The sequence below is a fragment of the Tachypleus tridentatus genome, chromosome 1, assembly GCF_004210375.1.
Source record: "Tachypleus tridentatus isolate NWPU-2018 chromosome 1, ASM421037v1, whole genome shotgun sequence".
Classification (NCBI taxonomy): Eukaryota; Metazoa; Arthropoda; class Merostomata; order Xiphosura; family Limulidae; genus Tachypleus; species Tachypleus tridentatus.
This window is the reverse complement of record NC_134825.1, coordinates 89592446-89610747: the sequence shown is the minus strand read 5'-3', so window position 1 is coordinate 89610747 and position 18302 is coordinate 89592446. Positions and strand designations below refer to the sequence as shown.

The following is an 18302-nucleotide window of genomic DNA, read 5'->3' as shown; positions in this document are numbered from 1 at the left end:
TGCAGTACAAATTCTGAGAAACAGTAACGTTACAGCAATATCCTTTTGTCTGTTGAAAATCTTAGTTTAACTGATATATTATACAGTGGATTAAACAATTACAATTTTTGAAATATCACATGGTTCCCATCAGTAAGAAAAATGCTTCATAAAGAAATACAATATTTTGGATAGCTGAACATTATGCTTGTGCTAAAATTTATTCATCTTTCTACAAGTTACAGATGTAAAACTAACGATTCGATCCTTTCAGTGGAGGCCTGGCATGGGCTGGTGACTAGAGCGCTCGGTTCGTTAGAGCACTGGGGGCGATATATTGTGGCGGTTAGTAAAATAGCAGCCCAAGAGCTGGTGGTGGGTGGTGTTGACTAGCTTTCTTTCCTCTAATCTATCACTACTAATTTAGGGACGGCCAGTACAGGCAGTCCTTGTGCGGCTTTGTGCAAAATTCAAAACATAACATGAAAGAATTCATCCTTGAAATCCTTTTGTCAAATCCGATCCTGAAAAAACATTTTGACTGCAATACATTGTAATTTATTTCTGTACACTTGAATACTGCAGTGCTTTAAATAAAATTGCAATTACTTTCAAGGGAAGAGTTAGGATAAGAATGGTTAAATCAGCTCATGTACCAAGTAACTGAAACGTTTTCATAATTAGCTTACATAGCATCGCCGAAATCCAGATGTCGTTTCCAGTTTCACTGAATGTCCTTTATAAAATTTCTTGCTTTATCTTTTTCTACATCAACAACATCAGAGTTCCTATTTGCTTGCAAAATTAATGGAGCACATAATAGTTTTTGAGATCTCAGAAAAACATACTGATGTAAGTGCAGTGTTTGTACACTTAAAAGCTAAATATAGCATGCCCTATTTAAAATTTCAGATTAATTTGGTCAGATGAAGCATTCAAAGACAGTATTCAACTCTAATCCCAATCACCCCAACTACACAGACAGAAACTGGTAATTTTCATATATAAATTTGTAGCAAAATAAACAACCTAAAATTTGTTCATTCTCAAACCAACCATAATTAGTCTTGTATATCTTACTGCACAGCAGCACTTTATGAATGAGGCCTGGACTACAGACCAGGATAAGTTCACATTCGTATTGTAGTCTTGACGAGCAGACTAGACTAGGTCTATAAACTTACTGATGAAATATGTTACCACATATAACATTAAATTTACTGTTTTAGTCAATTTAAATGTACCTACTTTTTCTTTGTTTCCTATTTTCTCCTTTGAAGTAAGTTCACGTTTCTGTTTTGAAATATCAGTAAAATAATAGTAACATCAATCCTTTAATGTAGGTATGAATAGGTTAAGTCTAACGAGAGGTTCACCAGTTTCGTTTCGGTATCGACAATTTCACCAAACTTTTCTGTGAAATTCCTTGCAATTTCAGCATGATGCTCGGTTAAGTGCTGTCACAGATTTATATTTCTTTTGGATTTTTGCCTCGTTTGTTCTTCAAAAGGTTTGATTTCACTTGACATTCCCCTGCTATGAATAAAGCATTTCATTTTACTCTAATCACGAATATTAGTGTTTATAAAGCTTTGCTGTCGTCACAAGGTTTTGGTACGTGTTTTGTGTCAACAACAATGTAACAAGCTGGATGCTTTTGATACTCTTTGTCTGACTAGTTAAAAATGCAGTTTCTAGATTTTTCCAGTTTTCTCATTAATGCGTGCTTCCCGCAAGCAGGATAGTTCAGTTATGTTTCTTTTTCAAATTACCGAAGTTAATATTGGCAAAAACAAATCCCATCTTCATGTGATTACGAAACTATAGAAAGAAGTATACCCCATAGCCTGTTAGCGCAAACCTACATAATGTGATATTCCCGGAGAATTGAATCCCAGATTTTACATTTCAAGTTCATAAATTTGCCGCTAACCCACCGTTCTTTTTTTCTCAGTACTAAAGACTTTGGTTTGTTTGTTCTGAATTGGGCACAAAGCTACAAGAGGGCTACATTAGCCCTAATTTAGCAGTGTAAGACTAGAAGGAAAGCAGCTAGTCATCATCACCCATCGCCAACTCTTGGGCCACTTTTTTACCAACAAATAGTGGGATTGACTGTAACCTTATAAGCCCCCACAGATGAAAGGATAAACATGTTTGGTGTGACGGGGATTCGAATCCGCGATCCTCAAATTACGACTCGACTGCCATAATAAGCGGGCCATGCCGGACCATTACTGAAGAAACGCGCATATTGCATTTATAACATATTGTGTACAACAACATGCTAAAAATTTATCGAAGTCTTTAAAAGTCTAACGTGAAGTCGTAGAATAATACTAAAAGTTTATCTATTAATAGTATTAATGCGATGAAGATTAGTCCTCACTAAATAAATGCAAACAATTTACACACATTACGATGTTTATTTATCAAGTTATTTCTTTATCGAATATAGACGGTATTCAGTAAAGGCTTAAGTAATTATAGGCGTAAGACAAGTGTACTAACGTATTTCAGTTACTGTGATTAGAATTATTTGGTATTATTCGAGAAATGCATTATTTAAAGAAATACTCTTGGAATAAATATTCTAACTTGATGCAAATATTTTGCAAGTCTGTACTGGTATTTACGTGATACAGTAATCCATTTATTTTTTGCACGCCTATTATAAATTACCAGCATTCGTATTTCAACTGATTTAATTCCATTGAATGATCAGTTAAAGGCAATTGCCCAGAATTACAAACATATTCTTTTACTCTTTTACAATTTTTGTTCTAAAAAGAGGTTATTATTATTTTTTATCGTTAATAACAGATGACGCCACAAACATTGCATTGCTGACTGGATTTTTATTTTATTTTTTCCTTTTAGTACTTTTCCACGTGATATGTGATAAAATTGAGATGTAGAATGATAAAAAATAATGACTGCAAATATCTTTATGATTGAACCTAGAAAGAGTAAGTTCTTCGACAGTGGTAACATAATTTTTTGTGTTTTGATCTATGTACGACGTTTTCATATTAATTTTCTTTTAGAAGTTAAAATTCAAAAATATACTTAAAAGTATATCATTACTACAAGTCATCATACAAATTAAAATATTCGACTATACTTCTATTGATATATATATATATATATATATATATATGTGGGTGTGTGTAATTGTAAAGTGTGAAATTATATGTTAGGTGAAAGTTCCCAACAGACGAAGAATGGCACAGTCCACAGAGGTCTTCGACGTTGTTGCTATAGGAGGATGCGTTATAGATTTAACAAGGTTTGTAATTAACAGTTTTTATTTAAAAAAAAAAATCCATTTGTGCACAGTGTAACTATGATTTAGACCAGTGTAATGCTCTAAAGTAACAATGAAAGCTATGTTTTCACTCGGTAAAAAATTACAACCAGTGTGAACTTGAAAATCGTAAGTGCTGAATTTATAAACAAATGTTCTATACTTGGTTTCTTGTAAGATGTAGAAAGAGAATTCATAATTTTCGCCCTCATTTAAATTTCACCTGCCGTTTTTGTATTTCGTTTAATGGTGCAATTTAAAGTAACTTTGCACTTTATAAATTTTATATTGGAAATTATCAAATTACTTAATCGATTGATAACTTTAAAAGACGCAGCCTAACATTTGTGTTTGTTCAGTGGATTTGTACATTAAACTTAGTCACATTAATAATGTTTTTAAATATTTGTCATTCCCCATTTATTCTCCTATTCTATGTAACTTGTAAAACTGAGTTATAAGTTATGTATTTTACAATTACAATACGTTTCATGCTGTATTCTGCTCAAACACCTCAAATCTAGTTAATTTAAATTTTGTAGGTTAATGTATTAACATTAACCTAATTGTAGCTTGCTAATGTTATCAACATTTTCACACAAGCAAGCACAATTGGCAGGTGGTAAATTTCGATTTATATGTATTTTTACACTATGATACATCATAATCATAAAAATTCATAGTCAACTTCTAGGCTTGCGTTCAGAAATCAGTGTTAGACTCTCAAAATGAATTTAACGTTTGTCATGATGTTTTATTTCATTATTGGTGGTGTCTGTCAAGTTTTCATAGTATGACTATATATATAAATGCTTTAAGTTAACAGAATTATACTTGTTGATTATGTATGTATAGTCTAGAAAAGTAAGCAACATTTATATTCTATAGTGTGTACTTAATTTTACAAACCTTTAAAAAATTGTACAACTCTAAAACAAATAGCATATTAATGAGTGTGTATATATATATATTTTTTACATATAATGTAAGGACAACAATGGACCTTTTGGTTCACTGGGGTTGTTTCATTCATTAAGCAAAACACTCAAAGCCAGACCTTATCATACAAATATCTATTAAATTTTTCCTTAAATTAATTGCATCTACCACATCTAAAGGCAATGCATTTAAAATGCTAGTCACTCAGTTAGAAAATTCTAGATGTATTATCTGAAGATGATTCCTACCTTGCCAAAATTTATATATATCGTATTCTTACCATTCTCACCTTCAATTATGAATAAAAGACAATGAATGAACACTACCAATGCCCTTAACAATCCTAAACACATCTTATTATCCTTTTTGACTTTTTCTTTGTTCAAAGGAAGACAGTTTCTGAGATCTTAACATGTCATTCTGTGACAACCTTTCTATCCCAGACATCATTTTAGTAGCCCTAAGCTCTTTTTGAAATTCAATTTACTTTTTAAGGTAAGAAGCCCAAAAGTGAACACAGTTCTACAAAGATGATCTAAGCAACGACCAATATAATGAAATTATAACTTCTTCAAACTTGTATTCAGTGTTTCTGTAGATAAAACTTAAAATCTTATTTGTCCTGCCACTAGCAGCAACACATTGCTATGATGACTTAAGAGATTGATCAGTTAAAACACAGACATTTTACTACTTTAACACTGCTAAGGTTATCCCTAGGAAATGTACTTTCATAATTCAAATTATGATATCCCATATGCATTGCCCTGCATTTATTAAAATTAAAAGCCAACTGTCATTTATTTTGTCTAACTTGCCAAATAACCCAAATCCTTTTGTAAAGCAACAGCATCCTTTTTAAACCCATCAACATCCAAAACATTAATATTGCCAGCAGATTTAAATAGTGTGTTGACATTTACTTCATTTACCTGATCAGTATAAATCAAAGCAATCCAAGGTCCTAATACTGAACTCTGTAATGTGCTTATAATAATCTTGTAATTTTTTCTCTCTACCCAGTTTTCTATTCAATGAGTCATCCTATTTCTAATATCTTTGGCTTGGCATGACCAGGTGGTTATGGTGCTTGACTCATAATCTAAGGGTCACAGGTTTAAATCCCCATCCCATCAAACATGTTTGCCTTTTCAGTTGTGGGGCATTATAATGTCACAGTCAATTCTGCCATTCATTGACATAAAAGTAGCCTAAGAGTTGACAGTGAGTGGTGATGACTACCTGCCTTCTCTCTTGTCTTTCATTGTTAAATTGGAGATAGCTAGCACAGGTACCTCTCGTGTAACTTTGTGTGAAATTCAAATCAACCCTCACTCTTATATATTGCTAAATTGCCTAGGATCATCATCATCCTTTAACTCCAGTATTTTCTTAAGCTCGAAGTAGTGTAATCATATTGTTTGATCTTATTTACATCTAGAAACTCTTAAGAATGAGAAGTATTGCCCAAATCTTCATTAGTAAAAATTGAAGAAACAGTAAAATTTAATAACCCAGCTGTTTCATAATTATTGCATACAAGCCTTCTTGTATTGTCCCTCAATGTTTTTACCTCTATCCTTACATTTTGCTTACTTTTCATGTACCTAAATAAATCATTGTTTTCAGCCATCCTTTTCTCATGTAGTTCACCACCCATTTTAAACCACTCTCTTGATCTTTTATAATTCTCTAAATTTCCAAATTGAACTTCGTAAATTCATCACACTTGTCTCTAATATTATCCTTGTGAGCCAACATAGTTTTTATACTTGCAGCCATACCCTTTGTTTTTGCTTTGACAAGGAATATATCTACATTGAATATTTAAAAAGAATATTTTTGAAAGGTTTCCTGATTTTAGTTTTCAGTTTATTCATTTGCCTAGTTCATGAGATAATTCTTTTCATTCCATCCAAATTTGCTTTTTGAAATTTAGAACAAAATCTCATTTTTCCTTATCTCCATACACAGCAAAACAGGAAAAAATAACTGATTACCTTCACTTGGCTATTTCTAAGTTTTCACTTTATCAACCATTTCTGTATTAGAAGTTAATACATAAAAAATAGTATTGTTCCTAATAGGCTTCTTGACTAATTGGTGAAGAAAACCATCCTTAACAGTTTCTAATAACATGTCTTCATTATGATTTAACTTTTTAAAACATTTTCCAATCTGTCTTCCTAAAATTAAAAACTTCCACAATTATTACCTAATTAATAGCTGAGTTCTTTATCTCAGTGTAGAATTTCTTATTAATTTCATCAGTTTTATCTGTGGTCTTTAACAAATTCCAACTAAAAGCCTTGTCCCTTATCACCACTAACAGAAGCCCAAATATATTCAACTTCATTACTTTTAGCTTCGACATCCTCATCTTGAATGGGATGTGACTCACATTTTACATATGAAGACATTTCCCCTCTGTTTAGTACTATATCTCTTATATAACCTATAATACTGTATTTCAAAGAAATTATCAAAATTGTCTACATTTAACCAGATTACAGTTTTTTCAATGACATCAGTGTTTTCCATTCTGATTAGTATTTTGTAGATAGCTGATTTACTACTTATACTTCTAGTAGTATAATAATAACAGTTTAATCTACCATTAAAACTACTTCCAATACAACACATATCCCAACTTGTACAATAGCTTTTCTTGATCTTTCACTGGCCTCTAACACATTGATAAAAGTTTTCTCACTTGATTGGCTAGCTTTTGTACCCAATACTTTTGAGCTGCTCATTTAACATGCATAAACACTAACTTTCTTGGCTGGTATAACATGAGTCAAATGTGTTTCTTGCTTGCTTTCAGTTTTCCATAAATTTTGTTGTTGTTGTTGTTTTGGACTTTGTTCATAGTTGTTCTTTATTGGGTAAGTTTGCTCTGCAAGTTCTTGCATTCTGTTGTGTTACATGCTTTAATTACCATTTTCACACAATTTACTGCCATTATGAATTTACAATTTACTATAATCACTATCATGGCTTCTGAAGTTGCTGGGAACGCACAAACCTTTGTTATCTAGGCTTCGGGATTGACATTGTCTCACAAGAATTGGCATGCCTTGGTTTGTCGGGCGTTAGCTTCTTATATTAGGCCTGGGCAACTTTCTCTACAATGGCCAGCATCTCTTTAGGCTGAAGAGAGTGTTCAGGATGAAGAGGATTAGTGTCTTTGTCCTGCTCCTTCTTTAACCATGTCCAGGTTAGACTCCTACTCTTTTTCTCCAGTTAATTACACATTTGTTACTTTCTGAATGTTTTTTCTGTTTTCTGTGTCATATCTCCTTTTTGCAACTTTTGTCTGAGGCCTTTCATCATTTACCTGATGAATTTTCTCTGGACCTCGTACCAAATTTGTAATTGACTTTGGCAAGGCTCTCTCCATTAGTCCTTTCTCTGTTTACTTTGCTGACTTTTATTGGGGAGAGTTACGCTACATGTATGGGTTTATTTCCCCATCTTTCTTCATGAACATAAGAATGGCTTTGCTTTTGGGGGTCATCCTGATTCTGTAAGAGTCCAGTGTTGATGTGACCAGGTTACATTCTTGCCTTGCTAATCATTTATCATCACCTACTTCCACACCTATTTCTTTACCCACATCTCAGTGTTCTCATTCTTACCCTCATTTTTCCCATGCCTGTCAAGAGCTTTGACTGTGGTATAGGTGACTACACAGTGGGGTCAGATCCTTTGGGGGTTAGGCTTTGCTACTTTTTTGATATTTGAGAGACCTTCACTACCAATTCATGAGTTTTGCAAGTTTTGTTACAGGGTTTTTTCCTTCCATTTTGGTCACCACCTTTTTTCTTGATGTCTTTAGTTTCTTTCCCTCTTCCAGCAGATCCTGTCTCAAGTAATCATTTTGTCAATTTTGTAAAGTTATCAAGTCAATGTTTTCTGTCCAGCCTGGTTTTTACTCTCAGCTTTTAGTTGTTTCCAATAAAACTGGAAATTTCAGACTTGTCATCGACATCTTCCATCTAAATCAGTTTCTGGATCCATCTTTCACTTTGGAATCATTTCTGTCCCTTTGTTGAATTTTCACTCTAATTCTTTGGATGATCAAGGTTGACGTTGCAGATGTATACCTTCATGTTCCCATACCACCATTCTAGCAATGTTTTCATTGGTTCATCTATGGCATTTACATTTATTGGAATTCTGGTCTCTTATAAGTGACTGGTTTCCACTTGCTTCTTCTACTTAGGTATCTTTTGACCATACCTGAAACTACTTGTGTCACTTGATTAGTCAAAGTGGAGAAGCCCATCTGTTCCTTTATGCAGTGTCTAGTTCACTTAAAAGTTTTCTTCAATTCCCATCTCAGGCTGGCCCAGCCTTCCCTAATAAATCTTCAAGATATAGAGCAGTTGGTCAGGGCTCTGTCCTCTCATTCTCTATCAACTTGAGAGGTTCTATCTCTTTTTGAAGATGTGGACTTTCTTTGAAGTTCCTATACCCTTGGTTATGTTTCATGCATCTTGCATTGTTTCCAGTGAGAATTCCATGATTGATTCAAAATGGGCCTGGGATACTTTTCGTAGATATCCCACACTTTCGAACCTCGTTGCTTTCCAACGGGCCCGTGCACATGCTAGGTGGGTAAGACGTCAAAGCCAGAAGGAATCTTGGATTAAGTTCACAACTAGCATATCTTTTACCACCAGTTCCAAGGTCATGTGGGACAGGATTCGAAAGGTCAGTGGGCACTACAATTCTGCCCCCCTCTCAATCTTACTCTCTGATGGTCAGGAGGTGGCTGATATCCGGAGCATTGCTGATACTCTAGGTGAAAGCTTTTGCTGAGTATCTAGCACTTCTGCTTGTTCCTCCACCTTCTTGCCCATCAAGACTCGGGCAGAGCGTTCACCTCTTTCCTTTTGAACTGACTGTTTCTTTGACTATAATTGTCCCTTTACACTGGTGGAACTGAAAATGGCCCTTCATCAGTCTGGCAGTAGATCTGTTGGACCTGATGATATTCATTATGACATGCTGCACCATCTATCTCCTGCTTCTCTTGATGTCGTTCTGATTGTCTTTAACCGGATCTGGTGGGAGAATGTTTTTCCTGATGCCTGGCACCAGGCTATTATTTTACCTTTCTCTAAGCCAGGGAAAGATCCCAAGACTCCTTCAAACTACCGTCCAATTGCTTTGACAAGCTGTCTCTGTAAGACCTTAGAAAGGATGGTTAATGCTCGTCTTGTTTGGTTCCTCGAATCAAACAACCTCCTCTCGCCCACCCGGTGTGGGTTCCGATGACAGCACTCCACCACAGACCACCTAATTTGACTTGAAACATCAATCAGAGAAGCCTTTCTCAAACGCCAACATCTTGTATTAATATTCTTTGACATTGAGAAGGCTTATGACACAACATGGAGGTATGGCATTTTGCGAGACCTCCATACATATGGGTTATGTGGTCATTTACCCATGTTTATTAAAATATTTTTAATCAACAGGAGATTCCAATTTCGTGTGGGTTTGACACCTTCCTGTTCTTTTGTACAGGAACTTGGAGTCCCTCAGGGCTGTCTTTTGAGTGTCACACTTTTCAGTATAAAGATAAATACCATCACTGAACAACTCCCTCTCGCTATTGCGAATGGGCTGTTAGTCGACGACTTTCACATCTCATGTCAGTCGTCGAACATGAGATATATTGAGCGGCAACTACAAACTGGCCTCAATCGTGTACTGAAGTGGACTAAGGCGAATGGCTTTAATTTCTCTCTCTTTAAAACTGTTTGCATGCACTTTTGCCACCAACGGGGTATTCACCCTGATCCTGAACTTCATATTGATGAAGTTTCGCTGCCAGTAGTCCCCGAGACCAAGTTCTTGGGGCTTATCTTTGACCGTAAGCTAACCTTTATACCACACTTAAAGCAGCTTTGGGTCAAATGCACAAGAGCACTGAACATTCTCCATGTCCTCTCTACTACCAGTTGGGGAGCAGATCGATGTTCTATGTTAAAGGTATATTGTGCTCTTATTCGATCAAAACTCAGCTATGGATCAATGGTCTATGGCTCTGCCAGACTCTTGGCCTTAAAGATGCTGGACCCCATTCATCACCAAGGACTTCGACTCTGCACTGGGGCTTTCCGCACCTTTCCAGTTCAAAGCTTATACATTGAATCTCATGAACCTTCTCTGCACCTTTGCTGTTTGCAACTATCTTTACTATATTCTTCGAAACTTCATTCCTTACCAAAGCATCCAACCTGGGGATCTGTTTTCCTTCCTCAGTGTGCCATACTTTTTCAGAACAGACGATCTACCATTGCTCCGTTTGATCTTCACATCCAGGCGCAATTGGATGAATTGGGTTTGTCCTTGGATGACATTGAAGATTCCACAGGTCAGCCCATCCCACCATGGCTTATTACAGTCCCCAAATGTGATACTCCAGATTGGACGTACCATCATTTACTTAATGAACATCTTTCAAACGATCATTCCGTTCCCATTTATACAGATGGTTCCAAATCAGGTAATTCAGTGGGCTCTGCTATGGATTGCTGTGGTTCGGTGGTTGGGCACAGAATCCCCTCTACAACTTCTGTGTTCACTGCTGAACTGTATGCCATATCTCTTGCCCTGGATCATATTGAAGCTGAGCAGTACTCCAACTGCACTATTTATACTGACTCGCTTAGTTCTATACTGGCCCTGGAATCGCTTCACATTGGTTCACACCCTGTTCTTGCTGATATTCACAACCGACTGGCCCATTTCTTATTAACATCTACTTCTATTCAGTTTTTTTGGATACCAGGCCATGTTGGTATTTGAGGGAACGAGCTTGCAGAACGGCAGCTAAATCTATCTTCTCTGGCACTATCACCACTGTGCCTATTCCATACATGGACTATGGTCTTGTATTCAAGGCTTGGCTCCGTGCCAGCTGGCAGTCCACTTGGAGTGAGCAACATGACAACAAGCTTTTTCAAATAAAACCCTAAATTGGGCTTTGGCCATCTAGCTTCTGTAAGGTTCGGAAGGAGGAAGTTGTTCTAACTAGACTACGCATTGGTCACAGTTTTTTAACTCATCGTTTTCTTTTATCTGGAACTGATGCACCAATGTGTAGTTTGTGTAACACTCAAATCACTATCAGCCACATTTTACTTGCCATCGTTACGATTCTCAACAACGGCACTATTTTAAACATGTTTTTTCCCAGGGTTTATCTGTAACATTGGACAGTGTTATTGGTGATGGTGGCACTGTCCACCTTGATAAAGTTTTTAGTTTTTAATGGCCATTAATCTTTTTAATCTTATTTAAGTGTTGCATATTTATTCATTACACCTTTTTAATTGTGGTTCCCTTTTTACAGTTTCATTCTCTCTAGTTCAATTTGACATTGGAAAATGCCCAGAACATTATATAACTCGACATCAAGACTGGAAAGGCCAACTTCAGGTGACTAACTCTTCTGTTTGAACTACTCGTTAGTCGTCCTGACGAGTTGTTATTACACTTTTGCTGCATGTCATTTAACACTTTTATTACTTTACTTTTAGTACTGACCATAATGACACATAACCTGGAACCAGGACTGGAAAAGCCAACTTCAGGTGACTGATGGTGGTTCTTATACTTACCTGTTAGTCTTCCTGGCAGGTTATGATCATTACCATTCTGCTACAGGAAGTCCTTTACAACTTTGTAGACTGGATGTCAACATTGGTTTTACGCCATTTTATGTTTTAATTGCTGATTTGTTTTAACCTTCGTTTACTTTTACAAATTTTACTACATTTACTTTACTTTTACCTTTTTACTGGACATTTGGCTACTCGTTATTACGATTTTGCTGTATGTCTTTTACAACTTCTATTATTTTACATTTTGATACTGGCTGCTATGACACATAACCCGTAACCAGGACTGGAAAGGCCAACTTCAGGTGACTGATGGTGGTTCTTGAACTTACCTGTTAGTCTTCCTGGCAGGTTATGATCATTACCATTTTGCTAGAGTCAGTACTTTACAACTTCTTTTACTCTGCTTTTTCTCTTAACATTGTAGACTAGGTGTCAACATTGGTTTTATACTTTTTCTGTTTTTCAATGATGTTTTGTTTTACCGTTATTTTCTTTTATGTATTTTACTACATTTAATTTATTTTCACCTTTTTATCAGATGTTTGGTGCAGATAGCCTAGCTGCTTTGTGCCATAAAACATTAAATCAATCATGATTGGATAACTTGTTTACTACTACCATACATATTTCAGCCCCTGTGGTATGTTCAGGTAATGTTACTAAGTTAACCAGTTTTTTGCAGACTTCATCACCCCTACAAAATTAAGCAATAATGGCTAGCCTAATTGATGATGTAACATAGTGCTCTCATCAAGACAAATGGAAAGGAATTTACATGAACCAATATCTTTTTTTAGCTATTCTTTTCTGTGTATTTTCATCTTTAATATTTTATCTTTTACTGTGTTTCTACTAACTGGCAATTCCTTAATGCACTGAATAATTTTTCTTTTACTGGAAAACCATCAAAAAGGAAAGGAGAATATGCTAGCCATAATTCTTTAATATACTACCCATCACTAAGTGGTTTTCCATGTTGGGAAATAATCTTTGAAATCTTAAAACTAGCAGCAACTAAGTTGGAACTATCTGAAACACATTCATCAAAACATTTTATTGCATGTTGTTGTTGCTGACTTCTCAAGAAATGTTCTTTTTGTTCTGGCTCACTCTAATCACAAAGCCATTTATGAACAGTTTCATAATGCCACTTTACAAAGGAAGTCCTGCACACCACTGTTTCAGAATGTAAATGCATAATGCTTTATCACCCTTTTTTGATCATGCCAAATCTTTCAGTCTACAATTCTTGAAAATCTCTGCTACTGCTCCTTCCATTTGAACATACTTGTTTTTTTTGCTGGTTGAGCTGACATCCTGACAAGCTGAAAAGGGTAAGTACAATTTAAAAATGCCTCACCAATTACAAGTACAATAATATAGTTTACTGTAACATAACAACAGGTGTAAATTTGTCATTGATATAAAAATAAATCTATAATTAACTAACTAATCAAAAATATATGCATGCCACACCAAATAATGTAATTTTAACAATATAATTCACATATTTAGTATGAAAAATATATGAATATTTACCATTCATTAAATATTCAGTATACACTTGCAGACAACAGAAGAAAAATATAAGCAGAGCAAAGCCAATACCAACAGTTTACTTCTGTTTTTGCTCAAATACTGATGTTTATACTGGGTCTGCAGGGAATTCAAAACATGTCATCTAATGTCACACATTCCCTGAACCACAAAGTTGGTGTCAAGAGGGCATGAGATGTCTTCTGTAAATTTTTCTTACTGTTCACAAGTAGGAAAAATTATTTGCTGCTGCATTTGGCAATAATGATAATCATATATATATTTGGGGTCATTATGTCTGTTAAGAAGTTCCTCAGCCTTTATTCACCATGAGTTGGAATGTATAATGCTGCTTGCTCTGTTTCCTGAATCAAGACCAAATATCCAGTTCCTAGGTGTATCTTGTCATCACAAAGAAGATTTGGACAACCTATTCCAACATCCTTTCTTTACAGTGCAGTTTCTTGCTACTCCTTTAAATATTCCTAGATCTTTTGTCTTCTCAGATGTGCTTTCACATGTATGTTATTTTTTGGTGTTTTCCCTGTGTCATATGATTCCATCTGTGCCTTCTTATGATCTGCATCTTCCTTGGATTATTTGGTCTTCCCTCTCTCTCCTGATATAGAAGTCCATGATGGTTAGTTTCAAGTTCAATTACATTTAGGATCAATATGCTTCATTCTCCAACTTTTTCACACTGTTACATCTTGGTTTATCACCAGCTATATTTTCCTTTTTATAGATTCTCAGACTGTGTAGTCTCTAATTTAGTCAGTGTTTTAATTCTGAAGCTATACTGTGATTTTTCCCAAGCTCAGTTTTATATTTATCTTACCTTAACCACTATCTTTCATTCATCTTCTCTAAAAGGCTATCCATTGTTTCTCTAAGGGGTGTACGGCAGATATTTATCCCCTCCCCTTTTACTTATTGGCTTGCTTTTCTTTCTCTAATCTTCCCATTCATACTTGGCTCCTCTTTTGTTGCGATCTCCTTTGTGATGACACGCTTTTGACACGCATGTGTCTCCCACCTTGATATTTGTATTATCTTCATTTAGCATCTTTTTTTACACCACCTCATATTTGGATATCTTTCTGATTCCTTGAAGTCCAGGGTGGAGGCTGCATGTCAACATTTCTCCATTTCTTCTTTGATTCCCATCTTTTTCAGCCATTTTCTGATCCAATTCCTGTGCATCATTCTCCTGCTTCCTCCACTGTCCTAGTGTCTTCTTGATAAAGAATAGTGAACTATTCAAAATTGCTGAAGTTTTGGGTTTCTTTTTAAAACTATTTCAATTTTTGTGTGTGGTACTGTGTGCTGACTTCTCAATCTCAATCATTTTATCTACCCCCAGTTCACTTTAGTCTTCCCACACTTTTATGGGCATTAACTTTGGGTCGCTAGGTGACAAAAGTTGATATTTCCAATTGCTTACCTTCATATTCATGTTTTACAATTATCCAGATGTTACCTGCACTTTGTTCATAGGAATCAAGTGTTCCTTTTGTTCTGGAATTAACACCTTACATCTTCTGTTGTGTGATCAAAGCCTTTGCCCACTAAATTCATGACCAAGTTTTGTGGTTCCATCACTACATGGACAACTGCCTACTTTTAGAAGCATCCAAACACATTTCCTCCTACGGGCAGCTACTTGTATTGAATGGCTAGTCAAACTGGAGAAGTCTTATCTCAACCCCACATGGTATGTAATCCCTCTGTGGGGTGTTGGTTGGGACTGTTTGATATCTCTCCCATCAGGGCCAAATAATTGTATTTGATCAAGCTCTTTGTTTCCAAAGGCAAATTCTCTCCTCCTCTCACTGTGTACAAGGATCTATCTCCTTGAGGTCATCAGTGGTTGTTGCTTAAACAATGGAATCTTGTTGGTGACTACCTGGATTTTGTTATCCTTCTTTGTCATCCTCTTCAGGTCAGCTTCTCTTTGGTTACACACCAGAGACAACACCTCAATTGGTGTACCTTTACCTCATCATCATCCTGAGTTTCACCAGCTTATAGATGCTTCCCTCACAGGATAGAGCATGTGTATGGATTATCAGGAGGTGACAGGTGATTGGTCAGTGGCCAAATATTCTCTCCACATCAAACTTTTGGAATTTGTTGCTATTCTTCAGGTTTGGGTCTATTTATAGCATTGGTATTGCCCACCTGATAATGATCCATTCTTATAAATTGACTGTTGTCTTTTACATCAATCAGCAAGGGAGCACATGGTCATGCTTGCTTTGTTTTCCACCATTAGTTCCCCTTTTCTGGGTTAAATTTCAACAAGTCTACTTTTTCACTTGTCACACCCTGGGTGATCTCAATCTCATAGCTGATCAGTTACTTCATCTCAACATGATTTTGCTCACAGTGTCCCTACCTCTCTTTTTCAGTTGCTGTGCTCCTTGTTTGGGACTCTTCATTTGGATGCATTTACCACACATCTCATATCCAAACTATCCATATTTTGATCTTTCATTTTACATTCTTTGCCTTTGGTTGTGAATGGCTTCAGTAAGGATTGTACTAACCGTAACCTTTATACATATCCTCATATGTTTCCTTCCTCTTGTTCTTTTCTGGTCCAAACTGCTCTTTGTTGAATCATTTTGGTTGCCATACTCTGACCTTTTCAGTCATAATTTCTGATCCTGTTCTTTCTATTACCTCTTCCTTCAAACAGCTGTTCATTTTGTGCCTAAAACCTCAACATGTATCTCACACTGTCCTTCTTAGTCTACAGTCTACAAGCAGGCACAGAAGGCTCAGAAACAGGCTCTAACCAAATTGCGTTACAGCAGGCTCCTACCCATTCTTGACATGTTGGACATCAACGCCAAAAGGAATCGTGATTTAAGTTTAAATCTCTCTTCTGTTACTGGTTCCAAGTCATGGGACAAGATCTGGAAGGTTGATGGGCAGTATGCTTTTGATCATGCTCTTCAATGGTGAGAAAGTTCTTGGTATACAAAGCACTGCCAGTACTTTTGGTAAGAAATTTGCTTACATTCTCAATACTTCTGTCTCTTCCCCTGCTTTCTTGACCATCAAATCTTTGGCATAATTATCACCTCTTTTCTTTCAGGCCGATCATCTCTACAACTATAATTGACCTGATGATGTTTACTATGTGATACTGTGCCATCTTTCTCTTGCTCTTCTTCTGGCTGTTTTTAACTGTATCTGAAAAGAAAACATTTTCCTTGATCCTTGATGCAAGACTATTATCCTACATTTTTCTAAGCCTGGGAAGGATCTCAAGATTCCTTCTAATTATCATCCAGTTGCTTTGATTATCTAGCTGCCTCTGTGAGATCTCCAGAGAGAATGGTTAATGCTTATCTTGTTCAGTTCCTTGAATCAAACAATCTCCTCTTGCCCACCCATTGTGGGTTCCATTGACAGTGCTCCACTGTGGACCACCTGATTCAACTTGAAATGTTGAGCAGGGAAGCCTTTCTGAAGAGAGAACATCTTGTTTCTGTCTTATTTGATCTTGAGAAGGCTTATGATGCTACATGGAGGTGTGGCATCTTGTGGGACTACCAGTTATACATGGGTTACTTGATACCCATTTTTATTCATAATTTTTTGCTTGAGAGGTGATTACAATTCTGTTTGATTTGATTCTTTCCCATTCTTTCACACAAGAACTTGAAGTACCACAATGTCAAATTTTTCAGTGTCAAGATCAATGCTATCACTACCCAATTTCCCTATTATAACGGGTTCTATATTGATGACTTGGATATCTTGTGTCAGATATTGAGTGTGAGGTTTATTGAGAAGCAGGTGCAGCCTGCCCTCAATCACTTGTTGAAGTGGATTACAACAAACAGTTTTATTTTTATTTTTCCAAAATCATTTTCATACATTTTTATCATCAATAGAGCCTACACCCAGATCCTGATCTCCATGTCATTGATGTTGTTCTTCCCATTGTGCCTGATGCAAAGTTCTTGGTGCTTATCTTTGACCATAAACTTGCTTTCATTTCTCAAATAAAGCAGCTGCATACCAAATGTACTAGGGCACTGAACATCCTCTATGCCCTCTCTTTCATCGTTTTGGGAGTGGATTGGTGTTCTGTGCTCAAGATCTATTATACTCTCCTTTGATCCAAATAGGACTATGGATTTTTGGTCTTGGTTCTACCAGGACCACAACCTTGAAGATGCTGAAAACTTAACCATCTGGTGCTTTGCCTGTGCTCAAGGGCTGCATTCCAATTCAGAGTCCCGCAAACCTTCTCTTAATTTCTGTAGTTTGCGACTTACTTTACAGTATGCTACCAAATTTCTATCCTTACCACAGCATCCCACCTAAAATTGTGCTGTTCTTCCTAAATTAGCTGTACTCTTTTGGAATAGAAAGTCTGCTATTTTTTCTTTTGTCCTTCATATCCATCTGCAGCCAGCTGAATTGAGGTTGTCATTGGATGATGTTGCTGTCTCAACTGATCAGCCAATTCCACCATAGTTTTTTACCATTCACACCTGTGACCTGTCTCAGAGTCATCTGAAGAAAGCAAATACTTTGTATCAGAAGCAACATCTTCTCTTTGCTGAATATCTTTCAAACCATTCTTCACTCCTGTTTATACAAATGGTTTGAAATCAGGTGATTGGGTTCTGTCATAGTTTGTTGTGGCTTGGTAATTGCTTCCAGGATCCCCTATATAGTTTGTGTTCACTGCCAAGTTGTATGCCATTCTTTTGCCCAGGATCACATAAAAGCTATGCAGTAGTACACTGATTTTAATATTTACACTTAACACTCTTAGCTTTACACTGAACTTGGAGTCATTTAACATGAGTTCACACTCTTTTCAACAATGACTGACCCATTCTTCTATATCCCATTAATATCCCATCTTTCTG

At 36.2% G+C, this 18302-nt stretch overlaps 1 protein-coding gene across 4 annotated transcripts in view; it reads left to right on the top strand.

Annotated features, from left to right (window-relative positions):
• The window catches only part of LOC143255260 (ribokinase-like), a 93280-nt gene that overhangs the window by 49914 nt on the left and 25064 nt on the right, over positions 1-18302 (top strand). For 2 of the 4 annotated variants that reach the window (XM_076510683.1, XM_076510689.1), the window contains exon 2: positions 3180-3268. In XM_076510683.1, coding sequence (XP_076366798.1) covers positions 3204-3268 — 65 coding nt within the window. In that variant the 5' untranslated portion in view covers positions 3180-3203. Of the gene's footprint in view, positions 1-2794; positions 2996-3179; positions 3269-18302 lie in introns of those variants that run through there. The other 2 variants (XM_076510675.1, XM_076510664.1) reach the window with 2 other exon arrangements.